The 17529-nt window shown below is 41.3% G+C and overlaps 1 protein-coding gene across 1 annotated transcript in view; it reads right to left on the bottom strand.

The window, feature by feature from the left end:
* Positions 1-17529, bottom strand: part of phlpp2 (PH domain and leucine rich repeat protein phosphatase 2) — a 43621-nt gene that overhangs the window by 8241 nt on the left and 17851 nt on the right. The window contains exons 5-13 of the mRNA XM_028014549.1: positions 16556-16681; positions 13114-13268; positions 11262-11408; positions 9732-9962; positions 8052-8254; positions 7842-7902; positions 2832-2927; positions 1894-2049; positions 54-254 (exon numbers count right to left, since the gene is read on the bottom strand). Coding sequence (XP_027870350.1) covers positions 54-254; positions 1894-2049; positions 2832-2927; positions 7842-7902; positions 8052-8254; positions 9732-9962; positions 11262-11408; positions 13114-13268; positions 16556-16681 — 1376 coding nt within the window. The remainder of the gene's footprint in view (positions 1-53; positions 255-1893; positions 2050-2831; positions 2928-7841; positions 7903-8051; positions 8255-9731; positions 9963-11261; positions 11409-13113; positions 13269-16555; positions 16682-17529) is intronic.

Below are 17529 nucleotides of genomic sequence, written 5' to 3'. Positions count from 1 at the left end.
AAAAATGACAGCCGTTTGTGAGCTCAGTTAGCTGTGATAGATGGGAAACACACCTGGCTGGGAAGGAGAGCAGCTGGTTGTAGGCGATGTGAAGGATCCGCAGGTTCTGGTGTCCGACCAACAGAGCGCCGCAGTTCTCGTTCAGACTGTTCCCGGTCAGGTAGAGCTCCTGGAGAGTGCTGAGGCTCTCTTCTGATTGGCTGCTGGGGGGAATACTTTCCAAGGAGTTGGCTGACACGTTTAAGTATTTCAGGCTAGGAAGACAAAAAACAAAGTAAGAAAAACAGAACAAAGTTAGGAGTTAACCTAATCTGGGTCTGGTCTGCTACTTCTTCCACCTTCCACTGATATTTCACTGCAAACATAACATCATTTATTCAGATGCTACAAGAAAAGAGCAATTTAATACTTTGGTATGTGTGTGTATTTATTTAATTGACTCACAAAAATTTACAGCGTTTGTGTTTTCGCACCATCTTTCTTCTGACTGGAAGCGATATTAATATTTTGGAGTGACTCAGCAAGAGTCAAAACTTGAATCTGATACAGAATCTGTGGATGGAGCTAAACATTAGGGCGATGGTCAGGAGGCCATCTAACCTGAAAGACTCAGTGCTCATTACCAAAGATTACCAAGTGGAAATATACAAAAAAAACTGATCAGCAATTGAGAGATGTGAATACTATAATAGCAAAAATCTGCTATTAGGTATTCATAATTGTTTGACATACCAATGTTTAAAATAAACTTTGCATAAAACCTTATAGAGTTTTGAATAATTTATATTCTTTTTTTGTTGTTTTACTGTCTTTTGATTTATGCTTTTCTTTCTCTAATTTCATAACAGGAACTAACTAACTACTAACTGTCAAAATCTGCTATGGTTCTGAAAAAATTAGGACTTATCTTTGGATTTATATTATGTAGTATATGCTTTAATATTTTTTTTCGTTACAGTATATTAAATCATTTAACTACTAATAAAAGTTATGACCAAGGTTTCTTGTACTAAGTACAAAATCCAGCAAAATAAAAGAACAGTTTAGAAAGAAACGCCAAACTAGTCCCAGAACGGACAGTGACAGATGTGTAAACGGCTGCCAGGTTTGATCATTTCCTTTTTATTTCCCTAAATGTGCTGCAGAAGATATAGTTAATCACAGAGGTAAACATCCTAGCAAGTGGAGGACTGATTTGAATATTCATTAAGCTGCATAGCGAAGGGTGGCAGTAATTTGAACTGCAGTAGATCTTACGTAACAGGCGTAATTAAGTCATTACTGGTGTCTATCACACACTGAGCAGTAATAAAATTTGATGCAGTAAAATGTGAATCTTGTCATGTTTTTAAACAGTCTTTGCTGAGGAGTAGCTCATAAACACTGAAAGCCTGTTAGGATCTCGCAGTCTGTGTGGCTTTTTACTACACAAAGGAAAGCAGGTAAAACAAACTGCGATAATCCTTTCACTTTCTGTTGCATTTTATGCTGCTATCAGTCCTGAATGCAGCTGTAGTTCACTGCATGTTTCGCAGTTCTCGACATGTCAAGAGATCAATTTCTTTTCAGAAGTCACTGCCATAACATCTTCGCGTTAGAGACAGCAAAGTGCATCAGGGCAACTCAACAGCTAATGGGTGTTAAGTGGTTTACCACATCGGAAATAAGGAAGCAAAAGATGCTCCAGTTATGGTTGGGAATGCTGCATTGATCTTGACCACGTTTGCTCCAACAAATCTATATGGTGCTGCGTTACAGTAACCGTTCACAGAAACATCGCAGGGGTCAGACTGCCAGTAAGAAGTTGTAAAGCAGAGGAACCTGTGGATGAAGGATCATAATGCCATCATATAAATAGGGCAAACACCCTCTTTAAAATGTCAGAAGACTAACTTTAAGGCCTTGTAAAAGAGACTCTCTGGAAGTTCGCTCAGCTTGTTATGCTGCAGGTCAAGGGCTTCCAGAGGAATATGGTCAAGTAGGTCAGGCACTCTCTGCAAACGATTGTTCCCAGTTAGCAGCTTCCTCAAACTTAAGCTGTTCAGCAACCTATTGGAGACATTACAGAGAGAAATCAGCACAAATACATATCCAGCTGCAGACACCAAATGTTTATTCTCCAAGGCATGTCAGTCAGGATTCTGCTTTTTCTAAGATAGAAAGGTCAACAATTGCAATTGTGGTGCTCCATAAAGAATTTTGAAGCAAATACGGTGCCCTGCAAAATTTCTAACGCTTTGTCACATCTTAATTTATGACCTGTCTGCTGTGTCTTCATAATGCTGTTTCTTCTCTAATGTTCCCTGACAAAAATTTGAGGCTTTCACACAACATCTGCATTTATACTGATGTTCAACAACACAGAGGTGTACTTTATTAATTAGGTGACTATTGAAGGCATTCGTGGCACTGGGTTTTATTTTGCAAAGAGTTATCAGATTAAAATAAGATAAAATGCCACATGTTTGAGAATTTCATATGATGAAAAAAACTAACAGATCCCTCTTCATTCACTTTACTATTATGCACTATTTTATGCTGGTCTTTCACATATGCAGATGTCTGTGAATGTAACATGAAGTAAATGTGAACAAAGTCTCAGGGCATGAATACTTTTGCAAGATACTGTGTTACACATTAACACACTATATTTATCCAAGTTAAATATACAAGGGGACAAAAACAGGAATATATGCAACATAACACCTGACGTACATATGAATTCCAGTTGTGTGTCGAATTACATACAAAAACTAAATGAGTAAAATTGTGAAATGATTTGAGCAGTAAAAGTTAATTATTCCTGAGTTGAAGAAAAAAAAAGTTCAAACCTGGAAGGAAGTTCAAACAACAGGTTGTGCTGAAGGTCCAGCATCTCAATTTTTCGACAGTCACAAACCCAGGCTGGAATGTATTCCAACAGGTTCCTGTCTCAACACACATAAAACAGAAAGACAAACACTCAGACTGAGCAAAGCTGATGTTTTGATTTATTCCACCTGTATTGTTTTGGGATTATCTGATTATCTGTCCCTTTTTCCAATACAACTTTAACCTCAACTATCTGGCAATTATTCAGCATTTCTGTGTTTCTGATACTGCAATAATCTTTTAACGGAAGAAAAACATTTCATCTCAATTTCCCCCCGAATTTATAAGGTGGAAAAAACATATATAAGGAATTCAACATCTTGCAAAGCAATGTAATAACAATAAATAATTTTTAGCTCAATTAATAAAATTAAAGTCAAAGCTGAAAGTGAAGCAACAGATTAAATTGTTTTTGTTTTAGTTGTCTTAATTTCATACTTAAGTTGGAAATAAATTGGAAGCGCATTTCTATCACTTAAAAGAAAACAAATGAAGCGGGGTATGTCACAATAATGAGTTTCCATCCATCCATCCATCCATCTTCTTCCGCTTATCCGAGGTCGGGTCGCGGGGGTAGCAGCTTCAGAAGGGAGGCCCAGACTTCCCTCTCCCCAGCCACTTCTTCCAGCTCCTCCGGGGGAATCCCGAGGCGTTCCCAGGCCAGCCGAGAGACATAGTCCCTCCAGCGTGTCCTGGGTCTTCCCCGGGGCCTCCTCCCGGTGGGACGTGCCCGGAACACCTCACCAGGGAGGCGTCCAGGAGGCATCCTGACCAGATGCCCAAGCCACCTCAACTGGCTCCTCTCGATGTGAAGGAGCAGCGGCTCTACTCTGAGTCCCTCCCGGATGACTGAGCTTCTCACCCTATCTCTAAGGGAGAGCCCAGCCACCCTACGGAGAAAACCCATTTCGGCCGCTTGTATCCGCGATCTCGTTCTTTCGGTCATGACCCAAAGCTCATGACCATAGATGAGGGTGGGAACGTAGATTGACCGGTAAATCGAGAGCCTCGCTTTTTGGCTCAGCTCTCTCTTCACCACGACGGACCGGTACAGCGCCCGCTTGACAGCAGACGCTGCGCCAATCCGCCTGTCGATCCCCCGCTCCCTTCTTCCCCCATTCGTGAACAAGATCCCGAGATACTTAAACTCCTCCACTTGGGGCAGGACACCCCCCCTGACCCGGAGAAGGCACTCTACCCTTTTCCGGCTCAAGACCATGGCCTCGGATTTGGAGGCACTGATCCCCATCCCGGCCGCTTCACACTCGGCTGCGAACCGATCCAGCAAGAGCTGCAGATCACGATCTGATGAAGCCAAAAGGACCACATCGTCTGCGAAAAGCAGAGATGAGATCCTAAGGCCACCAAATCGGATCCCCTCAACACCTTGGCTGCGCCTAGAAATTCTGTCCATGAAAGTGATGAACAGAATCGGTGACAAAGGGCAGCCCTGGCGGAGTCCAACTCTCACCGGAAACGAGCCCGACTTACTGCCGGCAATGCGGACCAGACTCTGACACCGGTCATACAGGGACCTGACAGCCCGTATCAAAGGGCCCGGTACCCCATACTCCCGGAGAACCCCCCACAGGGCTCCCCGAGGGACACGGTCGAACGCCTTCTCCAAGTCCACAAAACACATGTAGACTGGTTGGGCGAACTCCCATGCACCCTCCAGGACCCTGCTGAGGGTGTAGAGCTGGTCCAGTGTTCCACGACCAGGACGAAAACCACACTGCTCTTCCTGAATCCAAGGTTCGACTATCTGACGGACCCTCCTCTCCAGGACCCCTGAATAGACCTTGCCAGGGAGGCTTAAGAGTGTGACCCCTCTATAATTGGAGCACACCCTCCGGTCCCCCTTTTTGAACAGGGGGACCACCACCCCAGTCTGCCAATCCAGGGGAACTGCCCCCGATGTCCATGCGATATTGCAGAGTCGCGTCAACCAACACAACCCTACAACATCCAGAGCCTTAAGGAACTCCGGGCGGATCTCATCCACCCCCAGGGCCTTGCCACCGAGGAGCTTTTTAACCACCTCGGCGACCTCGCCCCCAGAGATTGGAGAGCCCAACCCAGAGTCCCCAGGCTCCGCTTCCTCAGTGGAAGGCATGTTGGTGGGATTGAGGAGGTCTTCGAAGTACTCTGCCCACCGGCCCACAACGTCCCGAGTAGAGGTCAGCAGCACACCATCCCCACTATAAACAGTGTTGGTGCTGCACCGCTTCCCCCCCCTGAGACGCCGGATGGTGGACCAGAATCGCCTCGAAGCCGTGCGGAAGTCTTTCTCCATGGCCTCTCCAAACTCCTCCCACGCCCGTGTTTTTGCCTCAGCAACCGCCCGAGCCGCATGCCGCTTCGCCCACCGGTACCCATCAGCTGCTTCCGGAGTCCCACAGGCCAAAAAGGCTCGATAGGACTCCTTCTTCAGCCTGACGGCATCCCTCACCGAAGGTGTCCACCAACGGGTTCGAGGGTTGCCGCCGCGACAGGCACCGACAACCTTGCGGCCACAGCTCTGATCGGCCGCCTCGACAATGGAGGCACGGAACATGGTCCACTCAGACTCCATGTCCCCCACCTCCCCCGGGACGTGTTCGAAGTTTTGCCGGAGATGGGAGTTAAAGCTCCGTCTCACAGGGGATTCCGCCAGACGTTCCCAGCAGACCCTCACAACACGTTTGGGCCTGCCAGGTCTGACCGGCTTTCGCCCCCACCACCGGAGCCAACTCACCACCAGGTAGTGGTCAGTGGACAGCTCCGCACCTCTCTTCACCCGAGTGTCCAAGACATACGGCCGCAGATCCGATGAAACGATGACAAAGTCGATCATCGAACTGCGGCCTAGGGTGTCCTGGTGCCAAGTGCACATATGGACACCCTTATGCTTGAACATGGTGTTCGTTATGGACAATCCATGGCGAGCACAGAAGTCCAGCAACAGAACACCGCTCGAGTTCAGGTCGGGTGGGCCGTTCCTCCCAACCACGCCCCTCCAGGTCTCACTGTCGCTGCCCACGTGAGCGTTGAAGTCCCCCAGCAGAACAAGGGAGAACGAGAGGGATGCTACCCTCTCGTTCACCGGGGTAAACCCCAACGTACAGGCGCCGAGATGGGGAGCAACAAGTATGCCCACTCCTGCCCGACGTCTCTCGCCCTGGGCAACTCCAGAGTGGAAGTATGTCCAGCCCCTCTCAAGGAGACTGGTTCCAGAACCAGAGCCATGCGTCGAGGTGAGACCGACTATTTCTAGCCGGAACCTCTCGACCTCACGCACTAGCTCCGGCTCCTTCCCCACCAGAGAGGTGACATTCCACGTCCCAAGAGCCAGTTTCTGCAACCGAGGATCGGACCGCCAGGGTCCCCTCCCTTGGCCGCCACCCATCACACAGTGCACCCGACCCCTTTGGCCCCTCCCACGGGTGGTGGGCCCATGGGAGGGGGGGCCCATGTTTCCTCTTCGGGCTGAGCCCGGCCGGGCTCCATGGGTAAAAGCCCGGCCACCAGACGCTCGCCATCGTGCCCCCCCTCCAGGCCTGGCTCCAGAGTGGGGCCCCGGTGACCCGCGTCCGGGCGAGGGAACACCAAGTCCAAGGTTTTCCTTCATCATTGGGGTCTTCGGGCTGCACTTTGTCTGGTCCCTCACCTAGGACCTGTCTGCCTTGGGTGACCCTACCAGGGGCATGAAGCCCCAGACAGCATAGCTCCTAGGATCATTGGGGCACTCAAACCCCTCCACCACGATAAGGTGGCAGCCCATGGAGGGGCAATAATAATGAGTTTCAAAGTTCTAATTTTCACTTTTCATAATTATGAGCTGTAAAGTTGGTGGTTTTGTGTTATGGCAAGTTAAGTTTATTTGTAGAAACCAGATATTTACAGTGCATGTTGAAAACACAAAAGGAGTACTGTACATTACACTGGCATAAGAAATGAAGGTAAAGAAAGTCAGAATGACGATACACTAAGTGAACATTGTGACCTTTACACATTTAATCCTTCCACACACTCAGTAAATAAAATATATAATTTTATGTCTCATAAGAATGAGGTCTTGCTTCTCTTTTTCTTTCAAGAGGCAAAAATGGGCTTTCATACATGTCACTTTTATTTTTAATACTTTTTTCTTTGTGAATCCCATTTACTTTGCACATTATAAGCATGTAGGGCTCTATAATAACTGGAACAGAAATGTTTTCCATAAATAAAAGTTTACAAGACACCCTTCAAATCTTTTTCTAGTCAGAGAAACAATATCTTATAATCAAGCATAAGAATATGGATAATTTGGGGTGCATATTTATGATATTTGCTTTATGTATCAGTTTTGAGCTGTGCAAAAACGTTGAAAATATTAACCTGCTTGAAAAAAACACACAGTGGTTATTCCAAAGAGGCATAACCATTTATTATGCTTGTAATGTTGCTATGTACTGTAAGTATAATATGCTGTTCATGCCAATGGGCTACATGTATTTAGCAGAATAAATTATTGTGAAATTTAAAAAATGAGCAACAGTTACCTAGTTTCATATTAAAGGCTGTTAAAGACAAACCCTATGAACTGCTAACATCCAATCATGATGAAACATTGTGTCGGTATCAGTTATTTTTATGTCTGATCTTGTTCTAGTACATCCAGATTTCAAAACACAAACAAATAAGACATTAACGTCTATGAACGTAGAAAAAGCATGTGAAACTTAATTAGTCAATTTAAAAAAAGTACTAAAAGCAAATACTAGTGCATCTGTAAAGAAGCCTGAGTAATATTTCAAAAGTCAGATTTTTTGGAGTGAAACTATAAATTCAAAATATTCAGTGAATATTGTCATCAACATAATTTTACCCACACATGCTGTGGTATTCAACATTAACTAAAAGCACAAGAAACTCATTTATTTTTATGGAATATAAGAAAATCTCTGTGACTCCCCATCCACCTCTTATTCCTGTGCAGAACTCACTGTGAAAGGTCCATGTGTGTGAGGTGGTTCGGGACAGGATAGATGTTGACTGTTGTGAGGCCTGCAGGAAGACAAAGGCACCGATCATCATCAGTGAAACATCTGCATCGTTTCTGTCTCTTGTGGGTTGGTAAATTGAATGCATCATCACAGCAAAGAGTCACACAGGGGAGTAATAATAGCAGCAAGTTGACGCTCCGTTTCACTCACGGTTGCTGCCGGCATGAAGCATGCGCAGTGAGAAACCGCTGAGTGTGAGTGTCCCCAGCTGGTTCCGCTGGCAGTGCAGAGTCTCCAGGTTGCAGACGGAGCTCAGGTCAAGCGAGTCCAAGCAATTATCGCGCAAGTCCAGCTGGGTTACGTGGCTCACTGGATCTGGAGTCTCACATTTAACACACCTGAGTCCATTCAACCTGCAAACAATAGAGCAAACTGGATGATGAAAGCAATAGGAAGCTTAAACATGTCTGCAATTATTTGTAAAATAACACAACTTTGCAAAAAGGAGCTGAATAACAGCAGCAAATGAACCACAACACTGTGACTTCTGCAAAGCTATTTTGGTGGTCACAATGTTGTGACTTTATCAGTCTAGATAAACAGGTAGGAGAGTTTTAGGGTACATGACTGCCAGGTGATGCATTGTGATCAAGGCTCTAGGTCACATGTGTCAAACTCAAGGCTCGGGGGCCAAATATGGCTCACTGTAACTTTTAATGTGGCCTTTTAGACTCCAAATTACATCAACTAGTCCCTCCAGTTTTTCACAAATCTGCAAAATTCATACAAAATCAACAGATCCTCACTTTTTTTTTTTCTTCAGATTTTTACTGCAAATTTTCCTTAAAATTGGCCAAAAACATTTAAGTGACTTCTGCCTCATCCTTAGTTGATGTTAACCTATAGTCTGTGATCGATATGGCGAGTAATAAAAAGATACATTTAGCATCATACATTTGTGAAAATATCATAAAAATTCCTTACAGAAATTTCTAAATTAGTGCCACAAAATGTGTGATTTTGATGGCAAAAAAAATAAATCCTGGATGGACTGACCAGTGTGAAAAGATGTTCAATATTATTTAATTTTAAGAAATGCTTGTTGAATACTGACACAAAGAGCTATTTCTTTGATATTTTAACAGTTTAATGGGTTTTATCAATACATTCTGGCACAACTGGCCCTTTAAGAACATTCAGATTTTTGTTACGGCCCAAAATGAAAAGGAGTTTGACACCCCTGCTCCAGGTAGATCACGTAAGTCCTACTCATAAACAATAATTTCTCTTTTATAAGAGCTGCAAGCCAACTAATCCATCACAGATGCACCTTTGTCCTTATAAATGCAGCCTGCTGGGGTCGAGCCACGCCTCAAGTCCCAAGGTTAGGGGCTGGCGCTTGAGTACAGGTTGCTGGTTTAATCCCCAGAGCTGCAGGATATTCATTGAGAACAGCTTTCATATCCTTTATTACCTGCCTGAGAGGTCCTGGTGAGCAAAGTGCTTAGTGTCCTACTGTTTATGTGCAGAACAGCAGGATGCTGAATAGCAGCAATGAAAAAGAAAAAAAAAAAACCATGACTGTGGTTGGCAGCTCCCAGGTGTGAATGTAGGCGTGAAATAGGGCAATGCAGTAAAAGGCATTTGTTCACAGCACATCTGGCATCTATAAATAAATATTAGTTAAAAAAGAGGCTTGGAGGAGTTGTGAGGAACACTGGAGCAGCTGAAGTTCAGGCTGCAGTTTGTGACAGAATGTTCCTTTTTCTATCCACAATTTGAAAAGGAAGTTAAGAAGAAGCAAAAGCTACAACTATCTGAAGAAAACACAGTGATTCCCTCTGTTGACAGAGAAAAGAGGAGGGTAGAGAGCTACAGAAAGCAACCTACCGCAGATCGATGTTCCTCAGGTGGATCATTCGAGCCAGAGTGGACAGCTCCAAGATCTCCACTCTGTTCCCGGCCATGGCCAGCTTGTCCACTGCACACAGTTTCTCCAGGACCGTCGGGACGTGAGAGAAGTTGTTGAAGGAGAGACCCAAGCTGTTGAGCTGAGACAGATCACCAAGCTCTTCAGGTAGTGAGCTCAGGTGGTTCCCATCCAAACATAGAGTCTGCAGGCTAAGGAATGGGGGGGGGAAAAAGAATTGTTTGTTTATTAGCCTTTGGGGTAAATGGTTACTGAGCAACTTCCAGTGCTGAGCAGATATAGTAGTCCATAATTTAACCAAATGTGTCATTCAATTCAGCTTAGTTTATTTATGTACATTTTTGGCAATAAGAACCATTCTAAAAATATCCTCCTGTCAGGGTGGTTATACTTTACAAGCAGTTCCAAAAGGATATAACCCATAATAACAAACTTTAGACTATTTTACCGGAACACAGTTTTATGTTAAATCGGTTTAAAAGCAGAGGAGTGGAGCAGAAGAGACAGAGCGTTGATAATAAATCAGTGTTCAAGAGCCATAACTCTTGATTACGGAACAGCGATTACACTTTGAAACAAGATTTAAATCATTCCAAAGCCAGAAGAAAGTTATAACATTTACAGATTTTGAAAAATGAAAGCTTGTCCCACATTAGCAAAGGCACTCATAGAAATCAGCTTTTGTGTAACTTTAATATTTAACATATGCTAATGCAGGAAAATACAGAGTTGTGATTGTAATTTGGATGCCAGAACATAAACCCTGTAAGTCATTACTGGTTAAATTCCAAAAAAAATATTTGATGAGTTTCCTCACTACATTTTATTAGTTTAATCAATATTTCCTTTGAGGTTAGGTAACTTTTTTATTATTGTAATTGAACAGAAGTACACTATTCAATGTGACTACCTGGTAACTGTGAAAATATTCTTCTCATACACTATATATATATATATATATATATATATAAATAAATCTAGAGAAGTGCCTGGGCAGGAGCATCAATGCATGCCACAGGTAAAGCGCAAAAAAATATCTAATAATCATAACCGTTTCAAATTATTGAGAATACGAAACCAACAAGAAAGAACTTTATTTTTTACAAAACTCCACCTTTGTTACAAGGTACAACAAAAAAGCCTTCTTCTTTATCAGGACAGTTTCTGGGGTAAAATTTCTACCCCAGAAAATGTTTGATTTTGAACTGTTCCCTGAAGGTGGAGTGGTGGGGGCTAAAGAGTAGCTCCAGAAAAATACTCTGGTTTCTGTCTCCTGCACTGGAAAAGTTGCTTATGATTGTATCTTTTTTTATAAAAAACATTTGTGTTTTCTCTCAGGCTGTGCAGCCTGTTGCTATTAAAACCGGATAAAATAGCTTATCCTACTTGCTGTACAGTATTTTTGTGCTACGACTAACCATGCAAATCATAAGCTATGTTTTGTATATAATCTCTGTCTATGTCATATGTGCTGCAGATGTGTCTCTGACCTCTGCAGGTTGCCAATCTGAACAGGGACGGTGTGCAGATTGTTGCAGGAGAGGTTCAGCTCGGTCAGAGAGAGGATCTCACCGACACACTCAGGGAACACACCCAGACGGTTGTGAGATATGTTCAGACTCTTCAGCTGGGAAAACCTAAAGAGAAAGGGACAAATGCTTGCTTAGCCTTTAGAACATCTTTGTTATTGATTCATTTTCTATCTGTACTATGAGCTCTTTTGCAAAAATATCATACATATTTACTGGCAGAAAGAACAAATGACAAATGTGGTCCAAAAGCTTGACAGTGAAACTTATGATTTATTTTATGAGTCTCCACTGATGCTTTGTGAGAGATCTGTGCCTCTATCTGAGCTTTAGCATTAAACTATGCGACTAAGATTGTCTAAAAAGCTTTTAAAAAGTTGTTATAACAGGAAATTAATCAAAAATAACTCAGCTCAGATACTGTAAAATCTTGTTGTGATGAACAATAAACAGAGGCTCTGTACACATGACAGTGGTTTTAAGTTACTTTAGAACCAGCTAAAGAACTGATCATGTAAGCATCAAGAGCACTTTAAGGTCAGACGTTTGCATGTTTAATGGGAAAGGAATTTTTTTACAGTAAAATCTAAATGTTCAAGTGTTCTCAGCAAGTATCTCATCAAATTCTTGTCAATGGCAATATCTACAAACAAAGGGCTGCCGAGTGATGCTGCAGGCATACGAGGATCTAAAATGGATAATAGTCATTAACTACAGCAGCTCTAATGAGACATCACTGAAGAGCGGAAATGAACAGCAGCTAAATTCCTGTCCTTGGTAATGGACGGCACGCAGATAAAAATATTTTCACATTTCTGTTGTAGACCAGAGGTAGTTTTACGCTCTATATTGGTTCACATACAAATGATAAGAAATATAAAAATAGTAATGCTATATGAGCTGAGTGTGTAAGAAATAAATGACGTAGTGAAACAACTTGTCATTTTACACACAGTAAAATTAAAGATTATTTTTGTGATGGAACAAATTAAAGCTGCTTCTATAATTTTAACCAAGTAAACTGTTTTTTTTTATGATGATGATTATAATAATTGCTGGTTAATGGTGTGTTAAAACTGGGTTTCCAAATTGTGGTGGAAGTCAGCGATCTTTGGGCTGCCTTCAGTTGTTGAAACAATCATTTTCAAGGTCAATAAAATTTCTTAACTGTGATGTGAAGCAACCGAGCAGCAAAAGCCAAAAAGGTCAGTTGTTCGTGATGATGATTGCTTCATCAGTGCAGCAGAACAGTGTTAAAGAAATTCCCAAATAAACTAAAGGAGAGGACTACCTGGAACATGTGATCTCTATTTACTTCTAAAGTGGGAATATAGATGTGGGAATGGCTTCAAACTCCAATTTAACCATTTTCAGGTTCCAAGTGTGACAACCATTTGCAAATTGTAGCAACCAGGCTCCTGTCAGCAGCACAAGCTGATAAAAATGTATTTCTCTGTATTTTGTAGCAACATCTTACTAAATGAGATTGTACAATACAGACCATGAGAAAATAATCATCCAACAGGCAAATAAACTGCTTTTTGCTTGGCTATTGCTAAGTTATATGCAAGGCAGCCATATCAGATTTTAAAGGTCGATGAGAATCTCACTGTTAATTTTTCAAACTCAAACTTAAAAAGTAAAAGTAGAGAGCTTAGATACAGTACATTCTTCAACCAATCAACCTATCTAGCGTAGCTATGACAAGTAACTTATTTTCTTTCTTTTTCATTCATTGCAGCAACTATGCTAGATTCCCCAGCTGACAGGTGTTAATGTCTAATCCTGAGAAAATGTGTGAATCTCCAGGTACCTGGGGAGGTTAAGCAGGCTCCCAGGTCCCTGCAGCCTCATGAAGTTGTGCCGCAGGTTGAGGTGGGTGAGATCTTGACAGTAAAACAGATATTCAGGCACCGTCTCCAGGCTATAGCAGGACAGGTCCACCACACTCACCGTCTGAGAAACCACCTGCTCACACACACGCACACACACACACCCACACACACGCAACAAGAGAGCTGGGAATAAGTGAAATACTTAAGCTAATGTCTGACGTGTCTTGTCATGTTCCAGCAACATATACTAATGCTCTGCTACTGTATTAGACAAAGGTCAAATTACAGGGTTCTTTACACTTTATTCTTCTCCACATAGCATCTGAAGAAACTGTAAAATTGCAGAAAAATACTTGATATTTTTGTTACTTGCTAAAGTGATAATTAGTCTAAAACTTCTTTGGGCCTTTTTGATTTCTACTGGCTCTCTTAAGTGGATGCAAATCAGTCAAACCAACTTTATTTTGTAGTTCACTTTTCATATGTTCAATTGTAACGTAAAGTCTTTTTGCAGAAACTAAATCTAGACTCAAATAATATTTTTCTAGAGCCACAAAAACCCTTGATGGTTGGAAAGCTCATCAAGTTTTGTGGATACAGTAAGTATGACTGCTTATTTTTTACTTTTGAAAAAAAAAAAAATTTTTTTTGAAAACATTGCAATGATGATATAAAGCAACAGAATATTTCTCACTTCAAAAATAAACTAAATTTAATTAAAATGTCAAATTCAAGACCCCTACAGACCCTTAGCCTTTTTAGGGTCTTTACATAAAAATCCTGTTTCCATTGTAAATAAGCAAATTCTTTTAGGAGTCTTTATAAAGAGATCAAAGAGCCGGATGTTGCTCTTGTTGCAGAAACCCTGAGTTAGGGAAATAAAAGAGAATTAAAGCAGGATAATCATCATATGTGTGATTGGTCCGAGTTTTGTTTGAACAAGAGAGAAGCAAATGCATTCGGTCTACACAAATAAAACTAAAGCTCTCACGCATGATCTGTTTCCCAGGCTAAGAGAAGGACGTCCTTAATCTGGAGCAAAGACAACATGATAAATGTTAGTCACTGAATAATCTGTTACACAGCTAGTGCTACCTCGTGAATGTCATTTTTACATCAAGGCATGATAAATCACAATAGAAAGGGTGAAAGATAAGTGACTCGTGATATTTTGCCTTGTGTGAAATATTGACTGTCATGGCGCTAAAGACTTTGATTATTATTTCTCTTTGGTTTTAGGGTTCTGCGCCGTAGTGGGTTTATTTTGTGTAGTAGATTTTGGTGATCATTTTAGCGTCTTCATCCTGCTCAGTTGTTTGTTGTACTTTCTTTGCTTATTCATTTCCACAAATCATTTCCACTCAGCGCCTCAGTTCAGACTCCCCACATCAGATTCCCCTGGTCCCTGTCACTTACATCACCTCCCCTGTTTTAACACCCCTGGTTTTCTGAAAGGCATCGTCTCTGATCTTGTTTTGTTTCTTTTATTTTCTAGCATTTTTCTTAGTTTTTTATTACTTTTTTTAAAACAGGGACAATATGCACAAGATATTAATAAAATATGCTTTGAACCAGATTTATCTTAATCTAGTTTCCATCTTTAATAAAATAGTCTAATATCATAAACCACACGTTGAAAGTCTCCATATACCCAATATACAATCACTGTACAAATTCATGCAGTCAATGCAGACACTGTTGATTTTCAATCAGCCATTTCCTGACATTACAAGAAAAGTCCTTCAGGTCGGAGGAAAATTTAAGACTTTCCAGTAGTTTGTTACTTTCTGTAATGCCTGTGAATGAGAAGGCTGTCTTTGCAAAGGCTAAGCTACATTGCCATTGTAAAGCCAGGTTGGAAATTAAAAAGTAAATAAATACAGTACTTATATAATTTCCTTATAGAAGGAAAAACAATAAGAAGTTACCTATAACTTTAGTTTACAGATTTAAAAGCATGAATTCAAAATGAATTTAAAATAGTTGATGAAAAGGAACCTGATACATGATGCCCAGAATAAAAAAATATTATAATATATGTATTAAAAAACACAACAAAAAACAAATGTATTTCTTGGAGTATCTTATACATACAGCTCTGGAAAAAAATTAAGAGTCCACTGCGCTAAGCCTCACTGAAAACGTCCTGCTTATCCCACCAAATTGTGACGTCTGAACTCTTCCTGAGTTAAAACATTAGTATTGTTGTTAATGAGTGAATATAAACTTGTTTTCTTTGTCTTATTTGAGGTCTGAAAGTACTGCATCTTTTTGTTATTTTGACCATTTCTCATTTTCTGCAAATAAATACTAAATTGTTGCTTGGGATTTCAGAGACATGTTGTTAGTAGTTCATAGAATAAAAGAACAATGTTCATTTTACTCAAACATTTACCTACAGAGAGTAAAATCAGAGAAACTGATCATTTTAAGGTGTCTCTTAAATTTTTTCAGAGCTGTATACGGCTTAAGGAAGAGTGAAAAAGTAACAAGCCAGCTGGAAATTAAACCTATATGTCAAATTCTACATTTTCAATACTTTGTTACCTGCTTTTTACTCATCCTTGCATTCTCAGTGATCCTCCTGGGAGATCATTGTGAAGATACAAATGCACACACTGATTTTCTCTCTCTCTCATGCACATATACACTGACTTAATAGTTTAGACGATGTATGCAGTGTTGCATAAATACTGTCCACAAAGCTTCATCAGTCATGATCTGTAGCTACAAAAACCCTTTGGTCTACATGTCTGCCTAACTACAGTGCACTAAAAGGCCTTTTCTAAGCAAATACTCCATACCACAGGAGTCAGAGAGAAGTTGTGGATTTGAATCTGTATCTAATTGCGTATTTTTTATGACTTCCTATCCCTGATCTCCTTCTTTTGCAAACTGCTTCCTGGCTCTGGCTCAGCTCAGATTCTCGCATCATTCAGCTCCAGAAAGGAGCTGTAACAACATCACCCAGTAATTATTATATTATGCGCAAAGCAAACCGAGCAGAGCAGAACTTCAAGAAGAGAAACAGCTGCAAGCAGCTGACATCATTCTCTGAAAAACAGAGCAAGATCCAAATACAGAAATATATTGATGCTAAAGTAGCATTTGCTAATCCACAGTGACTCACAAGATAAAATGCTCTCCTGCTGAGACGTTGGACGAAAACAAAAACAGATGTGTCCACAAACTGAGGTAAGTACAATCTAAGTAGACACGTGGGCCTGAATTAATAAACATCTCATTTGTGAAGTCAGTGAGATGTCTAGGAGCCACCTCAACCAGAACGGGGCTACATCATATTTCTGATGAATGCACAAACCCAGCAGGAAACAAACATCCGCTGCTGAAAGAAAACAATTTCAGGAATATTGTGCTACGCATGCACATACCGCCACAAGCTCTGTGTTCCTTGCTTACTTTTGATGCCTGCCGGTGCCATCGCTGGTAGTCGGCGAGCGTGTCAAAATTGACAAAGTAAGTTTGTGCCTGCGATCCGGCGGAGCTGAACATCAGACAGTGCTGCCTCCGCTTCACCTCCTCAACCTCGACACAGTGAAAATAGAGAGAAAGTCACACATTAAGACACTTTATTTCCATTAAGTTAGCAAGATTATGATCAGGTTTATGTTAAAAATCTCAAACTTTACATATGATTACAGTTCTTACAGAACAGAGAGGCTGAGTTCAGACATTACCAATATTAGCTGGATCACAGAAAATATTGAGTAGCTCTTTAATATTGCTTATTATAGTGCTTCACACACAATGAACAGTTAAAACAACCAATCAAGCTGCCAGTCTGACTGATTTTAAGCCATTTCCACTGCCTACTTTCCTGAGACACTAAGATTTGTGTTCAGTTTTATAGATTCTGATGGTTTCAAGTCAATGCTGACTGAAGTTATACAGCAGAAGTTTAATGATCCAACTTGTCTTTGGTTACACACAATCTGCTGAGGGATAATGTGAGAGCAAATCACCATAAAAAAAAAAATTAAACTCTTGGCATGTCATAAGTTAGACCATTTGTTTATCTACATCTATCATGAGTAAAATTCAATTAGATCAATGAAGCCTGTTTGTGCAACCAGATGGCAAATCAAATGATCAGTGAAGAGAAACGTCATTTACACCAAGGCAAAGGCTCAATGTTCGTCTATAATAATAAAAAGCTGATATATAAATATTGGAGGGGAAACTGCAGACCCACACTGCAGGAAACTGTCAGGAAGTAGAAGGAGAGATTTGATGATCTTCTGAATCAAATCAGCATCTTCCTCCTCCATGGAAGAGGCAGAACTGGAGAAATTGGGGTCAGGAGTATTTAAGATGCTGAAAACTCTCAACATGTTTGGTGCCGTCATGTTTGACAACACCTGTGGAGTGGCAGA

Source organism: Xiphophorus couchianus, chromosome 4 (assembly GCF_001444195.1).
Source record: "Xiphophorus couchianus chromosome 4, X_couchianus-1.0, whole genome shotgun sequence".
Lineage (NCBI taxonomy): Eukaryota > Metazoa > Chordata > Actinopteri > Cyprinodontiformes > Poeciliidae > Xiphophorus > Xiphophorus couchianus.
This window is presented reverse-complemented; position numbering and strand designations above follow the sequence as displayed.